At 40.9% G+C, this 18,266-nt stretch overlaps 1 protein-coding gene across 1 annotated transcript in view; it reads left to right on the top strand.

The window, feature by feature from the left end:
• The window catches only part of LOC134392921 (MAX gene-associated protein-like), a 58,911-nt gene that overhangs the window by 28,124 nt on the left and 12,521 nt on the right, over positions 1–18,266 (top strand). The window contains exons 12-18 of the mRNA XM_063117682.1: positions 2,902–3,404; positions 5,894–6,191; positions 7,637–8,164; positions 8,566–8,844; positions 10,261–12,380; positions 16,095–16,219; positions 17,565–17,613. Coding sequence (XP_062973752.1) covers positions 2,902–3,404; positions 5,894–6,191; positions 7,637–8,164; positions 8,566–8,844; positions 10,261–12,380; positions 16,095–16,219; positions 17,565–17,613 — 3,902 coding nt within the window. The remainder of the gene's footprint in view (positions 1–2,901; positions 3,405–5,893; positions 6,192–7,636; positions 8,165–8,565; positions 8,845–10,260; positions 12,381–16,094; positions 16,220–17,564; positions 17,614–18,266) is intronic.

The raw sequence follows: 18,266 nt of genomic DNA, 5'->3' as shown, positions 1-18,266 counted from the left end.
GATTTAGAACATGTAATCACATTGAGTTAAACTGGGGGGCAAGTGACATTTTGGGCTCACCGGCACAGTGGGCAATTTGAAAAACTGTGTCTTCAGCACCATGACAAAACAGCTGTCATGGTGCCCAAGGCAGCTTCTCCAATTGCCAAATGTGCCTATCGTCTCAAAGAGGTTGCCTACCCCATATACAGAAGAACCAGTCTTTCTGGGGAAGAATGAGTATGTCTTCTGAAAGGGAACTCCTGCGTCACCAATCCCTGGAGTTGTTGTTTTTTTAAAGTGTCAGCATGTGGGTAGGGATAATCTAGTAGGCAACCTTTTGGGGCCCATGGGCTCATTTAGCAATTTGAAAAATTGTGTTGGGTACCACCACAAAATGGCTGCTCTGGGAAGCGTGGCCATTCCCAAAGAACAAGTAAACATCCCAAAAGACAGTAAACACACTAAGGCCCCAGCATAGTACGCAACAACATTGAATCCACAGTTTTCAGTGCTAACCGAAACCTATTTCACAGAAGACAAACTCTTTTTCTCTCCTCTTCCCTCTGCCAGCCAATTCACCCCCCTTCATTCCTCCATAGCAATTCATTTCTCTCTCTCTCTCTCTCTCTCTCTCTCTCTCTCTCTCTCTCTCTCGGTCACCACCATTCTTTCTCGCACACACACTTTCCATGTTTCCAACAAAGGTACACACATATCTCATCCTTGTCTTCCTTACTGCAAGCACATGAAAGCCCACACTCACTTTTTTCCATCATCCCTCCAAAATCCTCCCAACACCTTTTCTCCCCCTGTCTTTTTCACACACATTCAGTTCCTGTCAGTTCAGACATACAAGCACACAGACCGCCCCAACTCCCCAGGTTGCTTAGCTCCCACAACCCCCACTTGCTTTCTGCTGCTTTCCCTGATAGTCTCCTGCTGGCTTCCCCAGTTATCTGCCCTCTGCCCTTCCAAGCCCACTTCCACGGTTTCCCCCCGTCCACTCCACCCCACCCCACCCTTTACTAGTCAGATGTGACAGGAGTCTGTTTTTCTTCTTTCCATTTTTTCTTGTTGGCTCAGTGTGCCTTGCAGCCGAACATCAACTTCCATTTCCTAAGAATGTCAGTGAGCTCCACGTGTAGCCCAGAGGCATTTATGGGAAAGAAAGATGGTGGCTGTTGAAGGCCTTAACTTTGCTTTCAGGTAATCCCAGCTGCTGTTAAGAACATTAGTTATTTTTCTAAATTAAAAGTAGGAGGGGTAGGAAACCTCAGTGGGCAACAAGAAAGGTTTTTGGTGGGGGAGGGGCAGACTGGTGCCCACAGGCACGGCTTTGCCTAACCCCAGGTTTATTTATTTATTTAATTTCATTTATATACCGTCCCATAGCCGAAGCTCTCTGGGTGGTTTACAAAAGTTAAAAATAATGAACATTAAAACAGATATACAAAATTTAAAAGTATAAAAACAATATCCATTTAAAACAACTATTCTCGGGTCAGTTGTAAAATCAGCATATGCTGTTAAATGCGGTTAAAAAGTTGGGAAGAATTAAGCAGGATCCAACGGGAGCCTTCCATGAGTCCTGTTGTGCCTGCAGCCTCTACTGCTGGCAGCCACAATGTATCGCTTCCAGGTGCAAGCCCCGAAATGAACGGAGACACTAATTTCTTGAAGGGGCACGACCTTTCTGTGTGCGAAAGGTCCCCGTTTGATCCTGTCCATGATGTCTAAACCTGCTTACGAAATCAGAGGAGTGCTACTATTTCTTAAGACAGTTAGCTCTCAGTACAGTACAGCATGCTTTCTGTAATTCTAAGCACCAGAGTAATTGCATTCTGGACTTAGAATCATAGAATAGCAGAGTTGGAAGGGGCCTACAAGGCCATCGAGTCCAACCCTCTGCTCAATGCAGGAATCCACCCTAAAGCATCCCTGACAGATGGTTGTCCACCTGTCTCTTGAATGCCTCTAGTGTGGGAGAGCCCACAACCTCCCTAGGTAACTGGTTCCATTGTTGTACTGCTCTAACAGTCAGGAAGTTTTTCCTGATGTCCAGCTGGAATCTGGCTTCCTTTAACTTGAGGCCGTTATTCTGTGTCCTGCACTCTGGGAGGATCAAGAAGAGATCCTGGCCCTCCTCTGTGTGACAACCTTTTAAGTATTTGAAGAGTGCTATCATGTCTTCCCTCAATCTTCTCTTCTCCAGGCTAAACATGCCCAGTTCTTAATTCATATAACTTTGTGGATTTGCAGCACTTTGCTGAGTAGTGTATGATAGTGGATCAAAAGAAAAAATATTTTAAATCTAAGACTGTCCAAAAATTTAAATAGTGATAAATCTGATTGCAGTTAAATGTGGGGTGGGGAGGGGAGTGTCTTTGGTTTTAGAATAAAGGAATAAAATACGAGAGATGGCAGTGAGATATTCCTTGCCATTCTTAACAGATAACCTGTATTTTCAAAGGCACGCTCATGTTGGTTATAAGGCATGAGAAACCAGCTTTTATGCCTGTAAAACTCTTTCATAACAGTTCTAAATTTCTAAAAGAGTAATTGCTAGATATATTTTCATAGTACATAAGGTGTATTTCACAGCCATGCTGTATTTGAAACCAAGCATTGTAGGCTGGTAGGGAATGATAAAGTAACCACCGTACCTTTCTGACAAATATAAATTCCTTTAGGACAGGGGGAGTGGGGGTAGAATCAAGCACGATCCAGTCCTTAGACATGTGTTGCAGCATAAAATGATGTGGCTGCTCAAATTTGTATGGCGAAATTATCAATGTTGTGTTACAAATGGGAAATGTTGTTCCAATACTAATTGGCTGGTGGTGGTGGTAGGGAATGCCTAAAATGCCCAGTTGATCTTAAGCTGCAATGCTGCATAAAGCTATTTCCATTCTTTCCTAGAGAAAAGCTGGTGGTTTTCCTGCAGTGCTGGGGATCCATCCACTTCTTATGTGCATCATACCACTCCAGGTGGAAGAACCAAACTAATTGAAATTGTTTCTGATTGCAACTGGGAGGAGGAGCGCAATGAGATCTTGAACGTCTTATCGCAGCACATCAAGAGTAAGATGCCTAAGTCCCTCAAAGTAGGAAATTTTGTTATTGATCTAGAATCTGAAACCAAAACCTGGGATGAGAAGAACACTCCCATCTATTCTTCCCGAGTGAAAATCTCCATGCTATCCTGCCAAAACAAGAGCGAAAAGGCTCACGCCTCTGTTTTGGAGGCTCCTAATACTAGATTGTCACCGTGCAAAAGGACAGAAACAATCACATTCTTAACACCTGGCATGTTACGGGAACAGAGGAAGAAAGGCTTACCTTTTTATGCTGGGCTTTCTCCTGCAGGAAAGCTGATTGCCTACACATGCAAATATGATTTGAATCCTTCATGTTTGATTCAGGTGGGTTTATTTGCCTTTGGTATACGTTTTATTCCTGTGCCCTTGAACCTTTTTAGCACAGCAGCTGTTTTTTTAGATACATGTCATTCTCTTGCGTAAAAGAGGACAGGTAGCATGGGGATAGGCCTGTTTTCTCCCAATGGGGAATGCAGAGTGGAGAGAGAGTTGACCTTAGTTGCTTCCCCCTCTGTTCTACAACAGCCATCTTGATGGGGAAAGAGAATATTCCACCATAAAATCACACACACACCCATATCTCACAACTGTGTGCATTCTGGGTCACTCCTGCATAGGCACCAGCTGAAAGAGAACCTCAGCCCCAGCGACCTCCTCTTTCTGTAGCCTTTGTCCATGGCCAGTTGTACAGGCTATACTACAGAGTATGGCCACCAAAGCATCCCAAAGATATAATGCTACAAGTGAGGATGTGGCAGATACCGTATTTCTTCGATTGTAAGACGCCATCGATTGTAAGACGCACACTAATTTCAGTACCACCAACAGGGGGGAAAAAACCTAAGATACATCCGCGATTCTAAGACGCACCCCATTTTTAGAGATGTTTATATGGGGGAAAAAGTGTGTCTTAGAATCGAAGAAATAGGGTATATGTGGGACACTTACTTTGTCATTGGTGCATACCATCACCAAATACTCTAAAATGAACTCCTCCTCTTTGGGAGGTGTGTTCTGCAGATGGTTTTTCAGTCCTAGAGAGTCAGTTTTAGAGGGCTATTAGCCTAAGGGTTCTTGCCCCCAGATTTACTGCTTTTTGACAACCCTATGCTAGCTCTCCACTTGATGAGAAAAATGTAAATTCCTTACTTAACAGTGAATATCTGTTCTTCTTGGGACAGATTACATCCAGGCCTGCGTCCTCTTACTGGATTAACTCTTATTGGATGTGGTATTTCTTTTCTTTTATACAAATAAGATGATGATGATGATGATGATGATGATTATTATTATTATTATTATTATTATTATTATTAATATAGCACCATTAATGCTTGCTCTTAATGAATAGGGCCTGTATATATTGTGGAAAACAAGTAGTCAGTGTTCGAATATCTACATGCAAATCAACTGAGATAAATGTAGTAAGGCCACCACTACCACAGCAATTTCTTTTATTTATTTCCCATTAAGAGAGAATTTGTTTCATTTAAAGTATCAGGAGTAGCAGACTCTCACTCCATTCCATCCTAATCTATCCCATAGGGATTATTTAATGGGCTTCCCTGAGCTGAAGAAAAAGGGAGCTCATAGTGTTATACCTGTTGGAGGCTTCTGTTAATTTCCAGTTGGTACCTCCACATGTTATGTTTTGTTCATTATTTTAGTTGTTGAGGTTTTGTCTTACTTGGGATGCTTACTTGGATTGAAATTACTAGGATTTATGGGGAGAGGCCTCTGTTTCTCTGGAAATAAGACTAGGAGACTGCTTTCCTGGCCCAGGAGGAGGGGGCCTGTCCCCGTGCTAACCTCCTTTCCTCAAAGAACAGAAATCTACTGATAAGTATAGAATTGCTTTATCAGTTTGCAGTTGGGTAGGAGATGATGGGTATTTGTACTGTTGCGGCCATTTATTACATCCCAGTATGCCTCTTTGTGGAAAGTTGCTCATCGGAAGCAAGTGCTAGGCAACCCTACTTTGGTCTTCAACATTTTGGTTCAGAGCATAGTGACACTTCACATAAATATCTTGCCACAAGTGGTGAAACGCTGGGTGAATGGATTTAGTGGCTGCCATAACAGCTAGAATTATCTGTATGGCACATGGTTCCAAAATGTTGTTATTGGAAGATGAGGAGCACCAAAGATAGCCCTGTAATTATTCATTGGGAAAGAGCTCAGATGTACAAATACTACTTAAGGTATTTCTTCTATTGAGTGTTTGTAAATAGCATTTGTGCTTACTTGGTTGCCTGTTATTACATAGAGGATGAAACCTTTAGAAGAGAGATACATGATAACCTGATAGGAAGAAAGTGATGTGGCAAAAAAGTCATAATTCTGCCTCTGAATAAGTTCAAAATATCTATAAAGGTAGCTTTATTTCTAGAAACTAACAAGGGACGTTGCTATTGTGCATTGTGCTGGGAGGGTGAAGGAAAGGTTCACACACAGCAGCCACTCCCCTCTCATTCTGCTGCTGTGCCTCCATAATGTTCTCTCATTTTCCCGCTGCTGCATCACCTTGCAAAAATGAAAGATCCGACAGCTCTCGAGAACTGTGTAACTAGTTCTATGAGCCCAAGAATGCTTAAGGCTGTGATTTGTTTTTCAAGCAGCCAGTATCCATGCTGCATAGTGAACTGCTTTTGAAACTGAAGGAAATTTCAAAATCAGTTTGTGGCACGGGGATGAACTGTTCAAAAAGTAAATCATTCAACTAGAGCAAGACCCTTGTGTAGGTCTAATCGGATCTCAGGCATTGTCGAAAAGGCAGAGTTAACAAGTGTCAACATTTCCCCCTTTTGTTTCAGGTTAATGGTAAGAATTATCCTCAAGCCAAACTTCTTTTGGGACAGATGGGAGCATTGCATCCAGCCAGTCGGCTAGCTGCTTATCTCACAGGCAGGCTGCGACCAACAATGCTTGACCTCTCAACGATCAGTACAGTGATTTCCAAGGTAGCATCCAATGCTAAGGTTACTTCTTCTGAACCACAGTCAACTGATGTGTCTACATCAGAAACTTCCAATGCTTCATTTTCCACTGAAACTACATCACCATCCGCTGTAACAGCACCAAATGTTCATGCCTCAACACGGAGACAGATAGGTAAGTTGGAAGATTACTTTCTGTGCAGCATAAAACTGAAAGTCATACTTGTTTCTAGTTTGTAGTACAGTGCCACTGACTGCATCCACTAAACCATGGTTTGGCATCATGGGAATGAACTTTAACAAGTCTCAGGTTTGTGTGTTCCTCCTCTCCTCTCTTCCTACAGCATGGCTGCAAGAAGAAATCTTCCACTTCCATTTTATAGATTAAACCCGGATAAGCATGACTTCCAAATACAGGCCAAAACTGGTTAATCTTAACTATGGCTTGTTGAAAGAAGCCAATTTCAAAGCTGACTTGTTTCAACTAACCATAGTTAAGATTAACCACCTTTTACACTCTGGTAATCAAAACAGAAGGGAAACATTCTAATTCTTCCTTCCAGCTGTCCCATAGAGGGAGCAGAGAATGCACGCAGCTCGTTCTTGTAATGCTGAATTATGGGGTAGCATTATGTCTGAATCAAACAGCCATCCTTTGATTATATTTTTAAGATTAATAATCTAAATGTTAAAATGTCCTTTTTTAAAATTCAAGGTAATTAAAATTCGAGTTTTATTTTTGAAGCCTAATATTTTTATTTAATTTGGTTAAGCTGAAAGAACTGAACTGTTCCTTTTTTCTTGTATGTTGGTTAGATTTAAACTAGAACTACTGTGAGAGTGCTCATTTGAAACATAATGGGCATGTTCACATGACACACTAACCCACGTGGGTGACAAGCTATGCACTGCGGGTCGTTTTGTGAACAATCCACGGTATGTCATTGGTGTGCTGAAAAGACAATCAGGCGCTCCGCCCACAATGCGTCATTTGTTTCTCCCCTTTCCCACTCAGTCCTCCAGTCAGCTCTGCCTGGCATCCCAGGGGATTTGGCGGCAAAACCTCTCTTACCTGCCAACAAGTCCCCTGTCCCCACTCCAATTGCGATCTGAACTCTTTTTTTAAAAAATACCCTAGCCCCATTTTTGCACAAATACTTAAAACACTTTAAAAGCCTGGGAGAACAAAAATGTCTTTGCATGGTGCCAAAAGGATAGCAGTGTGGGTGCCAGACAAGTTTTCCTTGAGAGAGTATTCCAGAGCTGTGGATAAACAGCAACCCACCCACCCCCAAAATAGCTCCCTCTCCTGTTGCCCTCATTCTTCAAGCCTTAGAATGAGGAGAAATGAAGAAGTACTTCTGTGAATGACCTTTAGGGATGCGTATGGGAGGAGCAACCCGTGCATTGAATTGGGCCCAGAAACAAATTGGAAGCTAGTGCAGATGACAGAGGATCAGCATAATGTGAAATCTTGCAGCCATAGTTTGCACTAGCTGAAGTGTCTGTATTACCCTCAAAGGCAGCCCCACATGCAATACATTACAGTAATTCTAATGGGAGATTTTCAGGGCATTGATCACTATTAATGTTTTTAACCTTGAAAATGTTTGTTTTCAGCTGCTCAGCCATTACTGGATAGTGTGACCTCTCAATTGGTTATGAGTGCAGTTGGGGCTCTACAACAGAAGATTCCTGGAATTCGAACACCCCAACCTCTGACAGGCCCACAGAAATTTAATATCAAAGCTACATCAATCTCTTCCGGGACAACTACAGTTATTTCTGCTGGTGCTGCTACTCTGGCATCACTTCCTGTAACTATTAGTCCTTCAAAGTGTAACACAGCTACCAACCCTTCTGGCATTGCTCTAGCAAGTGCTGTTGGAAAACCAGAAAATACCATCGCTACTACCACAGCTACGGTTAAAATAACAAAATCAACTGGAATAGCTGCACCACTTGCAACCATTGCTTTTGCGAAGTCTGTAGCAGCCCCATCGACTCCAATTTCTACAACATCTCTGCCTGCACTCTTAAGCACAACTACATCTACAGCCACGGTGACCACAGCGCCTTCATCAGCTGGTTGTGTTGGTCCTGGACCGTCAGGAATTCCTACAAGTCCTTTATCAAATCAGAAATCGGGTAAGACTCCTATTGATAGCCAGTTTTTACTATGAATGCTTATTTGTAGCTGCTCAAAGCACTGTCAGTTTATCCAGTCTGCTGAGCGAAGGGAGTGGTTGACAGGCATCAAGAAACAACCATGAGACTTCACTAGGAGATCTGTTGCTCAGGATAAAACTAGATATGATATTGCTCATGTCCATTGCCCTGTCTTGGTCATTTTTAAACAACATATAGCAAGCGGGAATAGGGTAGGACCATGAATTGCGGGGGGATGGACCATAGCCGTTGCCTTGCCTCATCTGAATGTGGGAGTGGTGAGCTGAGTGAGCTCTTTTAATTGTTTTATAAAATGCTCTGTAAATCTTTCTGTATAAGTAAGCATTTGTTAGGAAGAGTGTTCTTTCCTAATACTACAGGTGCCACAAGTCCTCCAGGGTTGCCTCCTGGAGCAGAGAAACGTATGGGACCACGACTGCTTTTGATTCCAGTACATCAAGGTTCTCCCACTTTACGACCTCCACAAAACATGCAACTTACTCCAGGGAAGAAAATGATTTTGCAGCCTCTAAGGAATCCTGGTGGTGTGAATCTCTATCGACATCCCAATGGACAGATTATCCAGCTTGTTCCTTTGCATCAGCTCCAACCTGCAGGACCTCAGCCCGGTTTGCCATCGGTAATGTTCCGTAATCCAGGTACACAATACAGTATTTCTTACATTTTATTTATTTATTTATTTATTTATTTATCATACTTATACCCCGCCCCTCAGCCAAAAAAGGCTCTCGGAGCGGCTTACACTTAGCAAAAAAGACAGTCCCTGCCCTCAAGCTTACAATCTAATAAAGACATGACACACAAGGAAAAGGAGTCAAGGAGGGAGGGAGGGAGGGAGGAGAGAGAGAGAGAGAGGGGGGGGAAGAGTCCAGCAGGAGCAGGCCCCGATGTTACTTCTGCCTGCTCCTGTCCCCTCGGTCCTTCTTCTTCCCCACAGGGCCAAGATGGCAGTTTGCCCTGTGGGGGGGGGGAGAGTCCAGCAGGAGCAGGCCCCGATGTTACTTCTGCCTGCTCCTGTCCCCAAAGACTAAGCAGATAAATATTGTAAGAAGCATAGTGTGCTATAAATGTTTATCTCTTTTCAATGCGTAAGGATTCATTATTATTATTATTATTATTATTATTATTATTATTATTATTATTATTATACAATTTATATGCTAACATTTAACATAAAATGCTTTTAGGGCAGCTCACAACTGTAATTTTAAAAATTAGTCAATTTAGGGCACAGTCCTATGCATGTTTAGTCAGGAAAACATCCTACAGCTCAGAGTATTCCCTAGCCAGCATGGCCAGTTGGTGAATGCTGGGGTTTTAGGACTGTTTTTTGTCTAAAAATTTAGTCAGAAGCAGAAAGGAGGTAGGGTGAAGAGAGATGTTAGGAAAATAGGTTCATAGAGAAATTGTGGGGTTTTTTAAATACCTTTTTGGAATAACAGAACAAGGTGATGTAGACCTATATGTTTTGAGTAAAAAATAATTTATTTTAGATTTATACAGGAATAAGGGGATGTGGAATGAGTGTCTTTTATATGACATTTATATAACAATATGATGGAAATATTTATTGGTTTTTCATTTAATGAATGCTCAGTGAAACTTAATATGCAGTATTACTATTTTTTTAAAACAAGAAGAGCATGAGAGACTAGATGAAACTCTTTGGGATCCCATAGCATATATGCCAGGGCTGAGCAGTAGTCTACTAGCATCAGCTTCTTACCTCTTTTCGCTTGCTTTATTTTTATTAACAGAACTTAGTTGGAGCAATAATGTGTGTGTATTTTTTTCTCCAGCAGAATCTGTTCACTCTCTCTTTATTTCTTGGTTTCTGTATTGATTTTTCTCCAGCCTGTGCAATCAGCATTTTTGAGAAATAACAGGAAAATAATCCACAAATAATCCACTGTTAAGTAGAAAAGAGTGTTGTTATTTCTCCTAAATCTTTTGGATTTTTTACCATGGGCTTGACAAAGCATGCACAGTATAAGGTTGCTTACATCAGACAAAAACTGGCAATTGTGGTGATTTTATTGCTCCCTTTGTTACAGGATCTGTTGTGGGAATCCGGTTGCCTGGACCTTCTAAGCCTCCTGAGACATCTGTATGTCAATCATCCATGACCCCAACTACCACGGCTTCTTCAGACTCGCCCATGACTCCTCCTGCCTTGCCTACATCCCCAACCACAGAGGCCACTGGAACCTCAACCACCACAGCGACCTCTACCACTGAGGCCACTTTCATGTTGTCTGTTCCCCCTGCTGTCTTGTCCATGTCCCCTTCTGCTGACGTTACTTCAGTTTTATCCATGTCCTCTACTGCAGACAGTTCTTTATTGCCCATGCCCACTTCTGCTACACCTGTACCCCCTATTGCTGAAGCTGTGCTTCCTACCACTGATGCTTCTTTGGTGTTGCCCTTGTCCCCTATCACTGAAGCTCCTTCCATTTTGTCAGTGCCCTGTACTACTGAAGTTCCTTCAGATTTGTCTATGCCCTTTTCTGTTGCAACCATGCCTGTTACCAGTGAGGCCTCTTCAGTCTTGACTGCTCCCTCTACTGCTGATGCTCCTTTGGTGTTGCCTTTGCCTTCTTCTGCTTTGCCCGCATCTCAAACCACTGAGGCTCCTTCTGCTTTGCCCACATCTCCTACCACAAACTGGACGTTGCAGGCAATTAGATCGGTATCTGCACTTTCTATTTCAGCTCCTCAAGCAGCACCTGTCATTCCTCAAGCACCTGTACCTGTCTCCCAAACTGGCACATTGACTCTGAGAATTTCTCCAGCAGGAATAAAAAGCATTTCTACTCAGACGAGTTCAAATTCTAAAATAGCATGCAGCACTAGTGGACAACCAAACAGTGCAGAAAATCTAATAGCTTTTCAGTCTGGCAGTTTTGCCTTGCTTCAGTTTCCAGGGGAGAATGTTTCAAGTTCCACTGTGAAACAAGATGCCCCCCTTGATGTTAAGTACACATATGAGAAAAGTGAGTTCAGTGCCATAACGGTAGAAGAAAAGACAACATGCTCACAAACAGTAGAAGCCATGGTGTCAGAAACTGAAATGTCTGATCCCAAGTCAGAAGAAATTAAGCTGTCAGAAAGTCAGCCAGAGTTCCGTTCTGAAGCAATTACATGTGACAGGAATGCTATTACATTAGAGATCGCTGAGAAGGATACAGAAATCTTAGAGCAATTATCAAGGGATGTTCCCATCTCAGAGCCTGTTGCATCATTGTCCCCTATCAATGAGAAACAAACATGTGAGGAAAATGAAGTGATGGTTAAGAAAAAACAGGATGTTAAACTTCCTGAAGACAACCTAGACGAAGTTTCATTTCGTTCTGAGACTGTTCCCGAGAGATGCAGTCAAACTGCAGTCCATGGGCATGATACATTACAAGAGCAGAAAATCACACAGTTAGAGAGTTCAAATGAGGAGCAAACACATTCTGATCAAATACAAAGTGCAGCTGCTGATTCAGAAGAAGCTGAACAGATACAGTTAGAAACAGAAGAGCAAATCATTGAGCAGTCCTGGAAACCAGGGGATAAGCCCAAGGTGCACATGAATTGTACAGAAAAGCTGCAGGAAAAGACTACATCTTCTCTGAGTACATGGGGAAAACAAGATCCAGGACCCCTAGAAAGGAAAATGAAGCAAAGGAGTGACTCTGTGGCAACTTTGAAGAACAGAGAAGAAGTGAAAGGGAAGCCTAAGATCACTAGTGCAAAGAATCAAAATAATGAACCAGGAAATAAATATTTGGATAGCACTCAAGAAATTTTATCTAAAAGAAGGCTTGGTTTCCAGGACAATTCTAACAGTTCTAAACATAAAAAAGGTGCTAGTGGTATTCAGGAAGAGAAGCAATCTGTTAAAGATGAGCTTGTTCAAGTCATCAGAACTTGGAACAAAATATCCAGGCAGGCAGTTGCTTTCGAAAACAAAATTAGCATGTGTGGTGATGAGCTTGTGGAAAAATTTGCTGAATGCGTAGAACAGAATACAGTGAAAACCAGCCATCGCAAAAAGGATTCTCCACCCATTATTGATATTACTATGGATGATACAGAAAAAGATGAAAAAACAGATGATTCTGCAGACGAGATGGTTGATGAAGTATCTGGCTATCAAAGTGAAGATATAGTGAATGTTGAAACACTGGTGAGTATCTGAGTCCTTAAATTAGAAAGATTGCTCGTGGTAAAATGATTTTGATAAGATACTAGACCTATGAAGTTACACCCAGCAGTGAAAAAACTTCCTATTGCCTAGTCAACAGGACTTTCCCAAATCAGACATTAGGCGTTTGAAAGCCCTGTATTGCAACCTTGTGATGGGCCACAGCTAAAAATATGGTGGCTTTCAAAATTAAAAGACTGTGCTTGAAGTATTGACATTATTTTCCCAACTACATAGCTAAACTAGTCACTATAATGTTCTCTGTCTCTAGAGATTATTTAGGTACAGGTAAAAATTAAATTATATTAGAGAACTACTCAAAAGTGTGTGGATAAATCTCTACACTGTGTGTGCGGGGGTGGGGAGGAGATCTGACGGGCAAGCTTGACCAAGGGTTGATATCCCCACGGCTTATCAAAATGACAAGTGGACACACCCACCCACACACACACCCCTCTCTGTACCTTCTTTCTCAATGGTCCAAGGCTAGTACATGCACACTAGTCTCAGACTGCCCAGATTTATGACCAGCTTGTTTGGGGAGAGATCAGGCAGAATCCTCAATTTGGGTGCCATGATAAATAAACCACAGGCTATGAGTCTGTGGTTTGTTAGCTGCTCCTGCTGCAGGAGTAGCCAAAAGGGAGTGATCAGGCAGAATACACCAGCACACTGCTCCATCCCAATAGCCTGAGTTCCCCAGAATCCTGGCTTTACCATGATGTCCAAACTGGCCTATTATGTTGGTAATCATTAGAGCATTTGATGCATTTCTATACTGCTACAGAGTTTCCCCCCCTATATATATTTGGTCCCTTTTATCATGGCAATTTTCAGTCAATCTGCATGAATCACATTGATAGTACTGTCTTCTTTATACAATGACTTTTCATTATATGTAACTCTTTTGCATGTTTATAGTTCACTGTAATGTACATGTTTTAATATTTAATGCCTTGGAGCATATTTCTATTGTAAGCTGAATGTTGCATTTTATTTATTTATTGTATTTTTCATCTGCCCAACAACAAAAAGTGATAAAATAATAAAAAGCAAACAATATTAATTTGTACACATACACTCACACATTCCAGCACTCTAGAGGCAAATCTAAACTCTAGATTTTAAAATTCCTGGGAGAAAAGAAATGTTTTCACCGAGTGCCAAAAAAGGATAAGTGTGGTTGCCAGGCAACCCTCCTTGGGAATGGCATTCTACAAGTGAGGCATCACGGCTAAGCGGAAAAAACCCTCTCTTGTAGCCATTCATCTAATGTCATTTAGCAAAAGTACTCAGAAGGGCCTCCAAAGATTGTTTTAAGAGTTATCTCACTATCTGTTGTTACGTCTCTTGTCTTCGTTTGTGTTGGCACAAATGAAAATACCCTATGAATTCCTTGTTAGTGTAGATGTATTTGATAAGGCAACTATATTATATTTCATTTTATGAAAGGAGGAGTTGCTAACCTAAATTTTATAATTTTTGATGGTTTTGTTATGTTTTATTACAAACTAACTGGATTAATAGAATGCATTACTTATTAGTGAAATCCATTATAAATCTATTTAGTTTGCAAATGTTTCAAATTTCTTTGTAAATAAGTACTCAGTAGTACAGAATATGAATGTGCTAATAAGGGATTGTTGAATACACCGTACAGTATTGCTGAACAAGTTGGTAGTGTAATTTAGTGACTTATTAATTATTGCTATGGCCAGAAAATGGTATAAGGAGAAAAATAGTGTCACGAGAAAATCAACCACTGATATATCTCACTTGCTAAACCTTCTTATCATTAGTGAGCTATATCTTCCAATACTTTACTTCTTGCATCTTTGTGCTGGAAAGTGGAACCCACTGTACCACCTTTTTAAAAACACAAAACATGCTAGATATTATTATTTATTTATTTATTTATTTATATAGCATCATCAATGTACATGGTGCTGTACAGAGTAAAACAAGAGGGTTTAATACATGTATTATTTAATGACTAAAATGAACTCCGACCTTATATTCTAGTTCATATGTTTGCCTTTGCTGGATGGTTCTTAGGAGGGAACTATGCATAGATGTGGGAATCAAGTAGGAATACACAACAAAAATGAACTGGACTTCCTCAGTTCGTACTTGAAGCTCTGTTTGAACTCCGCTGATGCCACCTACTCTGCTGCTATCCCCAAAGATTCAACAGGTTATTTGGAGAGGTGGGAGTGATAGTGGAGATGGCAGAAGCAGTGGCTGGCTCTTCAGATATTAACTGGAACAGCCATTGCCAGTGGGGATGGTATTAGGACCGCAGGTGCCAGCATCTTTGACAGGAAAATATTGCTGTTTGTGTCAACTTACGTAAGGAGCAGGTTGCCCTACAATCCTCATGGAAAATCTTACAGAGATCTTGGCTGATCTATGAGCAATAGCTGGCAGGAACGTTATTTCTTGCTTGTAGATATTTTTGGCTAATTCTAGGTAGATTTTACATGCTACTGCATCCTCTCTTCTCCATCCACTGGCAGTGGTTGTGAAGAAGATGAAGATACACGCACCGACCCCTTGGTTTGCTAATGTTAATTGCACCTACCCCAGTGTCTTGCCATTTTGGTGCTATTCCTGGAATGTAATTTGTATTGTGATCAAATATTTGTATTGGTTTTCAAGGAAGAGCGGAAAAAGCTCCATCCATAGACAGAAAGTACTGTAAGGAAGACAGAACAGGCAGGGGAAAGGAAAAGCACAGAAATTATCAAGGCAGAGCCCCAAACAGTGGAATTGTGATTAAAATCATTGTATTGTGAAGGGGGAAACTATTTGAATAGCACAGAACTGAATTATTTGCCAATTACACCAAAATTAAGGTTTTTTCCCTTTCAAATTGCTTGAAGTGTTTCAACAGAGAAACTATTCTGGAAAGCGAACAGGTTACATTTTAGTATGTTACTGATTTTGTTTCCATTTTAGATTTAAAGAATAAGGATGTTGTCCTTCAAAACAAAACAAAAAACCTGCAGTAATAGTGTTTTATTTGGATGGAGGAGACCTCTAACTTTTCCATTTATTATCTAGGGACTGAAAGCATGAGTTGTAACGAGTTTCCATGTACATATTTTAAATAGCTGTAAAAAACCACTTAAATCCATTTTCCTGACTTTTAAAAAATGTTAGGATGTATTCCCTTCTCCCATCAGTAACTTCTATTAGCTTCAGTATAAACTGTTCATTGCTTGTTTTTCAACACTGAATACATCTGTTGTAATCCACAGAATGTAAATATACTTCAGAGTAATTGGACAGTGGTGACACTGCATGACACTGGCAATACAGCAAATGATCAAAAACTGTTTTCAGTTGCTGTAATACAAAGTTTAAGGTGAATGTGATGATTGCAGCCAAAACGATTTTGCCTTAGATTTTCAGTAGCTTAAAACTTAATTATTCTATCTTGGTTAAAAACCTCTTGGCATACAGTCTTTATATATAGTTCACTATATGGAATAGGAAAAACTTATTTTATTTATTATTTCATTTCTATACCGCCCAATAGCTGAAGCTCTTGCTAAGAAGTATATCATAGCTTCTTAAAGATGCAGGTGTTGTGGGTGGGTAGGTTCCCTATGTTCTTATTACAGTTTGATTTTAAAATAATTTTCTTACTGGATATCTTCATAGAAACGTCACTGTCTTATTACTCTGTTTCAGAATGAAAGTGAATCCAGTGAAGCTGAGGAAAATGTAGACATTGAGACTGTGGAGGAACTTTCAGAGAAAATTAATATTGCTCGCTTGAAGGCTACAGCTACCCATGCCCTGCTGTCCAAACAATTGTAAGTATGTTTTTTTAAAAAATAATAATATTTTTACCATCAATCTGGTAGTAAATTGTTAAAAGCAGTCAAAGGTTCTAGTTGTACAATACATTTGGCCTGATTCAGACTTAATAATCTTGGTCTGATAAACCAGGGTTTTTCGGACCAGCCCCCTTATAATGCAATATTCCCAAAGTTTGGATATTATGAGTAAGGAACAGTGGCTTAGTCTCTGACTACAATCCCAGCTTGTGGTTTGCAAACTACAGTTTGATTTTTCTTTTTACTTTGCTTTGTATAGGAGGCTTCCTTTTCTGGCTACCAACTATCAGATTTTACAATATCGCTAAGTATTATATTAGAAAATAGCATAAAAGAGAGCTTCTTTTTAGATCTAGCAACTTCATGTGATGCTGGCTGGTGGATCAGGGCCACACGCATGCATTCGCACATGTATATGGGATGAGTCTGCTGATGAGGTGAGAGAGTGTACACACACACACACACACACACACACACACAAAACATTCCTGGCCTACATTGAAAGCACAGTTGAGCTTTGCAAGCTGACAGACGTTTTGGCGGGCTGTCAGAAGAGCAACTTGGCTGGGGAAGAAGGCATGCAGGGAGAGTCATCCCCATGTGCCCTCTTCTTGCTTATCTCCTGCTAATCAGAGATAAGACCTTTTGAACTGGGTAGACATGGGTGGGCCTGATGAACTCCATGGACCAGAGTTTCCCCATGCCTGTTCTGACCCACTCCAACCCAGCTCAAGCAGTCAATTTGTAAAAGCACCCCTCCACATGCAGTTGTTGATGTTAGGGGGCGAAATCCTGTACTTGGGGCTGCATACACAGCTAGATCAGAGCACATTGTGTAACTGCTATATTTAGGCCTGGCTGAGAGTTCACAGTTGTTTTAAATATTTATTGGCCTTGTAGGTTGTCTGTTTTTATGCTTTTACGCTTTTAAATTTTGTATATTGATTTTAAATGTTCATTGTTTTAATCTAGACCGACCAGAGAGCTTCGGCTATGAGGCGGTATATAAATGTTGATGATGATGATGATAATAATAATAATAGATGCTATCAGCCTAGCAGTGCTGATAACTTGCCTGTGGATAAAATAACTTACAATTGTCATCTGCTTTTTCTTGCCACCTCTAAACAGGTGGGATTAGAGCATTAATAATCTAGTATGGAAATAGACCCTCACTCATCAGACTTCACACAGCCCACTGCTGCATATATTATCATGGACTGCAGCCTTGTTTGGTACTGCTGCTCAGTCTTCATTTTTATCTTTAGATAACCCAGACTAGAAATCCGTATAAATCAAAGAATTCATTTTTATCCTTTAGGAACCTTGTTCGTGACCATTCTAATAAGATAATGGCCAAGACTTCTAAGGTAGAGTCATGTTCATTCATCGTGTGTTTTTCTTTGTGATGTATATATTAATCTATAAATGTACTGGTTGATACTTTCTCTGAGGGCAGAACAAGACATGATAATGGATGCTGTCTAATATAAAAAGCACATATTATGTTCTCTCCATCTGTAATATTTAGCAAGAATTACCTATGTTAGTTTCTCTGCCAGTAACAAAGAATGTGGAACTTGAGTGGCGAAAAGCAGGGGAACAAATCAGGAGGGCTGTATGTGGGGATGCCTGTTTTGACAGCATCTAGTTCTACCCTAAGGTATAAGTGGCTAACTTGCAAGGTGTGCTACAAGTGACACAGGCAGCAGAGGGTTGTGAGATGACTGGGATAGGTACAGAAGAGAGTCCACATGGTTATAGCAACAGGTTTGCACTCCTACCTGCCTCTCCTTTGTTGTACTGGCAACTATCCCCTGACTCAGTAGATTAGAAGCAAAACCTAACCAAGTCCAGGTGGGTTGTATATGTACTCAACTTCACAGAATCATAGAATAGTAAAGTTGGAAGGGGCCTATAAGGCCACCGAGTCCAACCCCTCTGCTCAATGCAGGAATCTACCTTAAAGCATACCTGACAGATGGCTGTCCAGCTGCCTCTTGAATGCCTCTTGTATGGGAGA

Source organism: Elgaria multicarinata, chromosome 2, assembly GCF_023053635.1.
Source record: "Elgaria multicarinata webbii isolate HBS135686 ecotype San Diego chromosome 2, rElgMul1.1.pri, whole genome shotgun sequence".
Classification (NCBI taxonomy): domain Eukaryota; kingdom Metazoa; phylum Chordata; class Lepidosauria; order Squamata; family Anguidae; genus Elgaria; species Elgaria multicarinata.
Note: the sequence above shows the minus strand (reverse complement) of the source record. Positions and strands in the feature narration are given on the sequence as shown.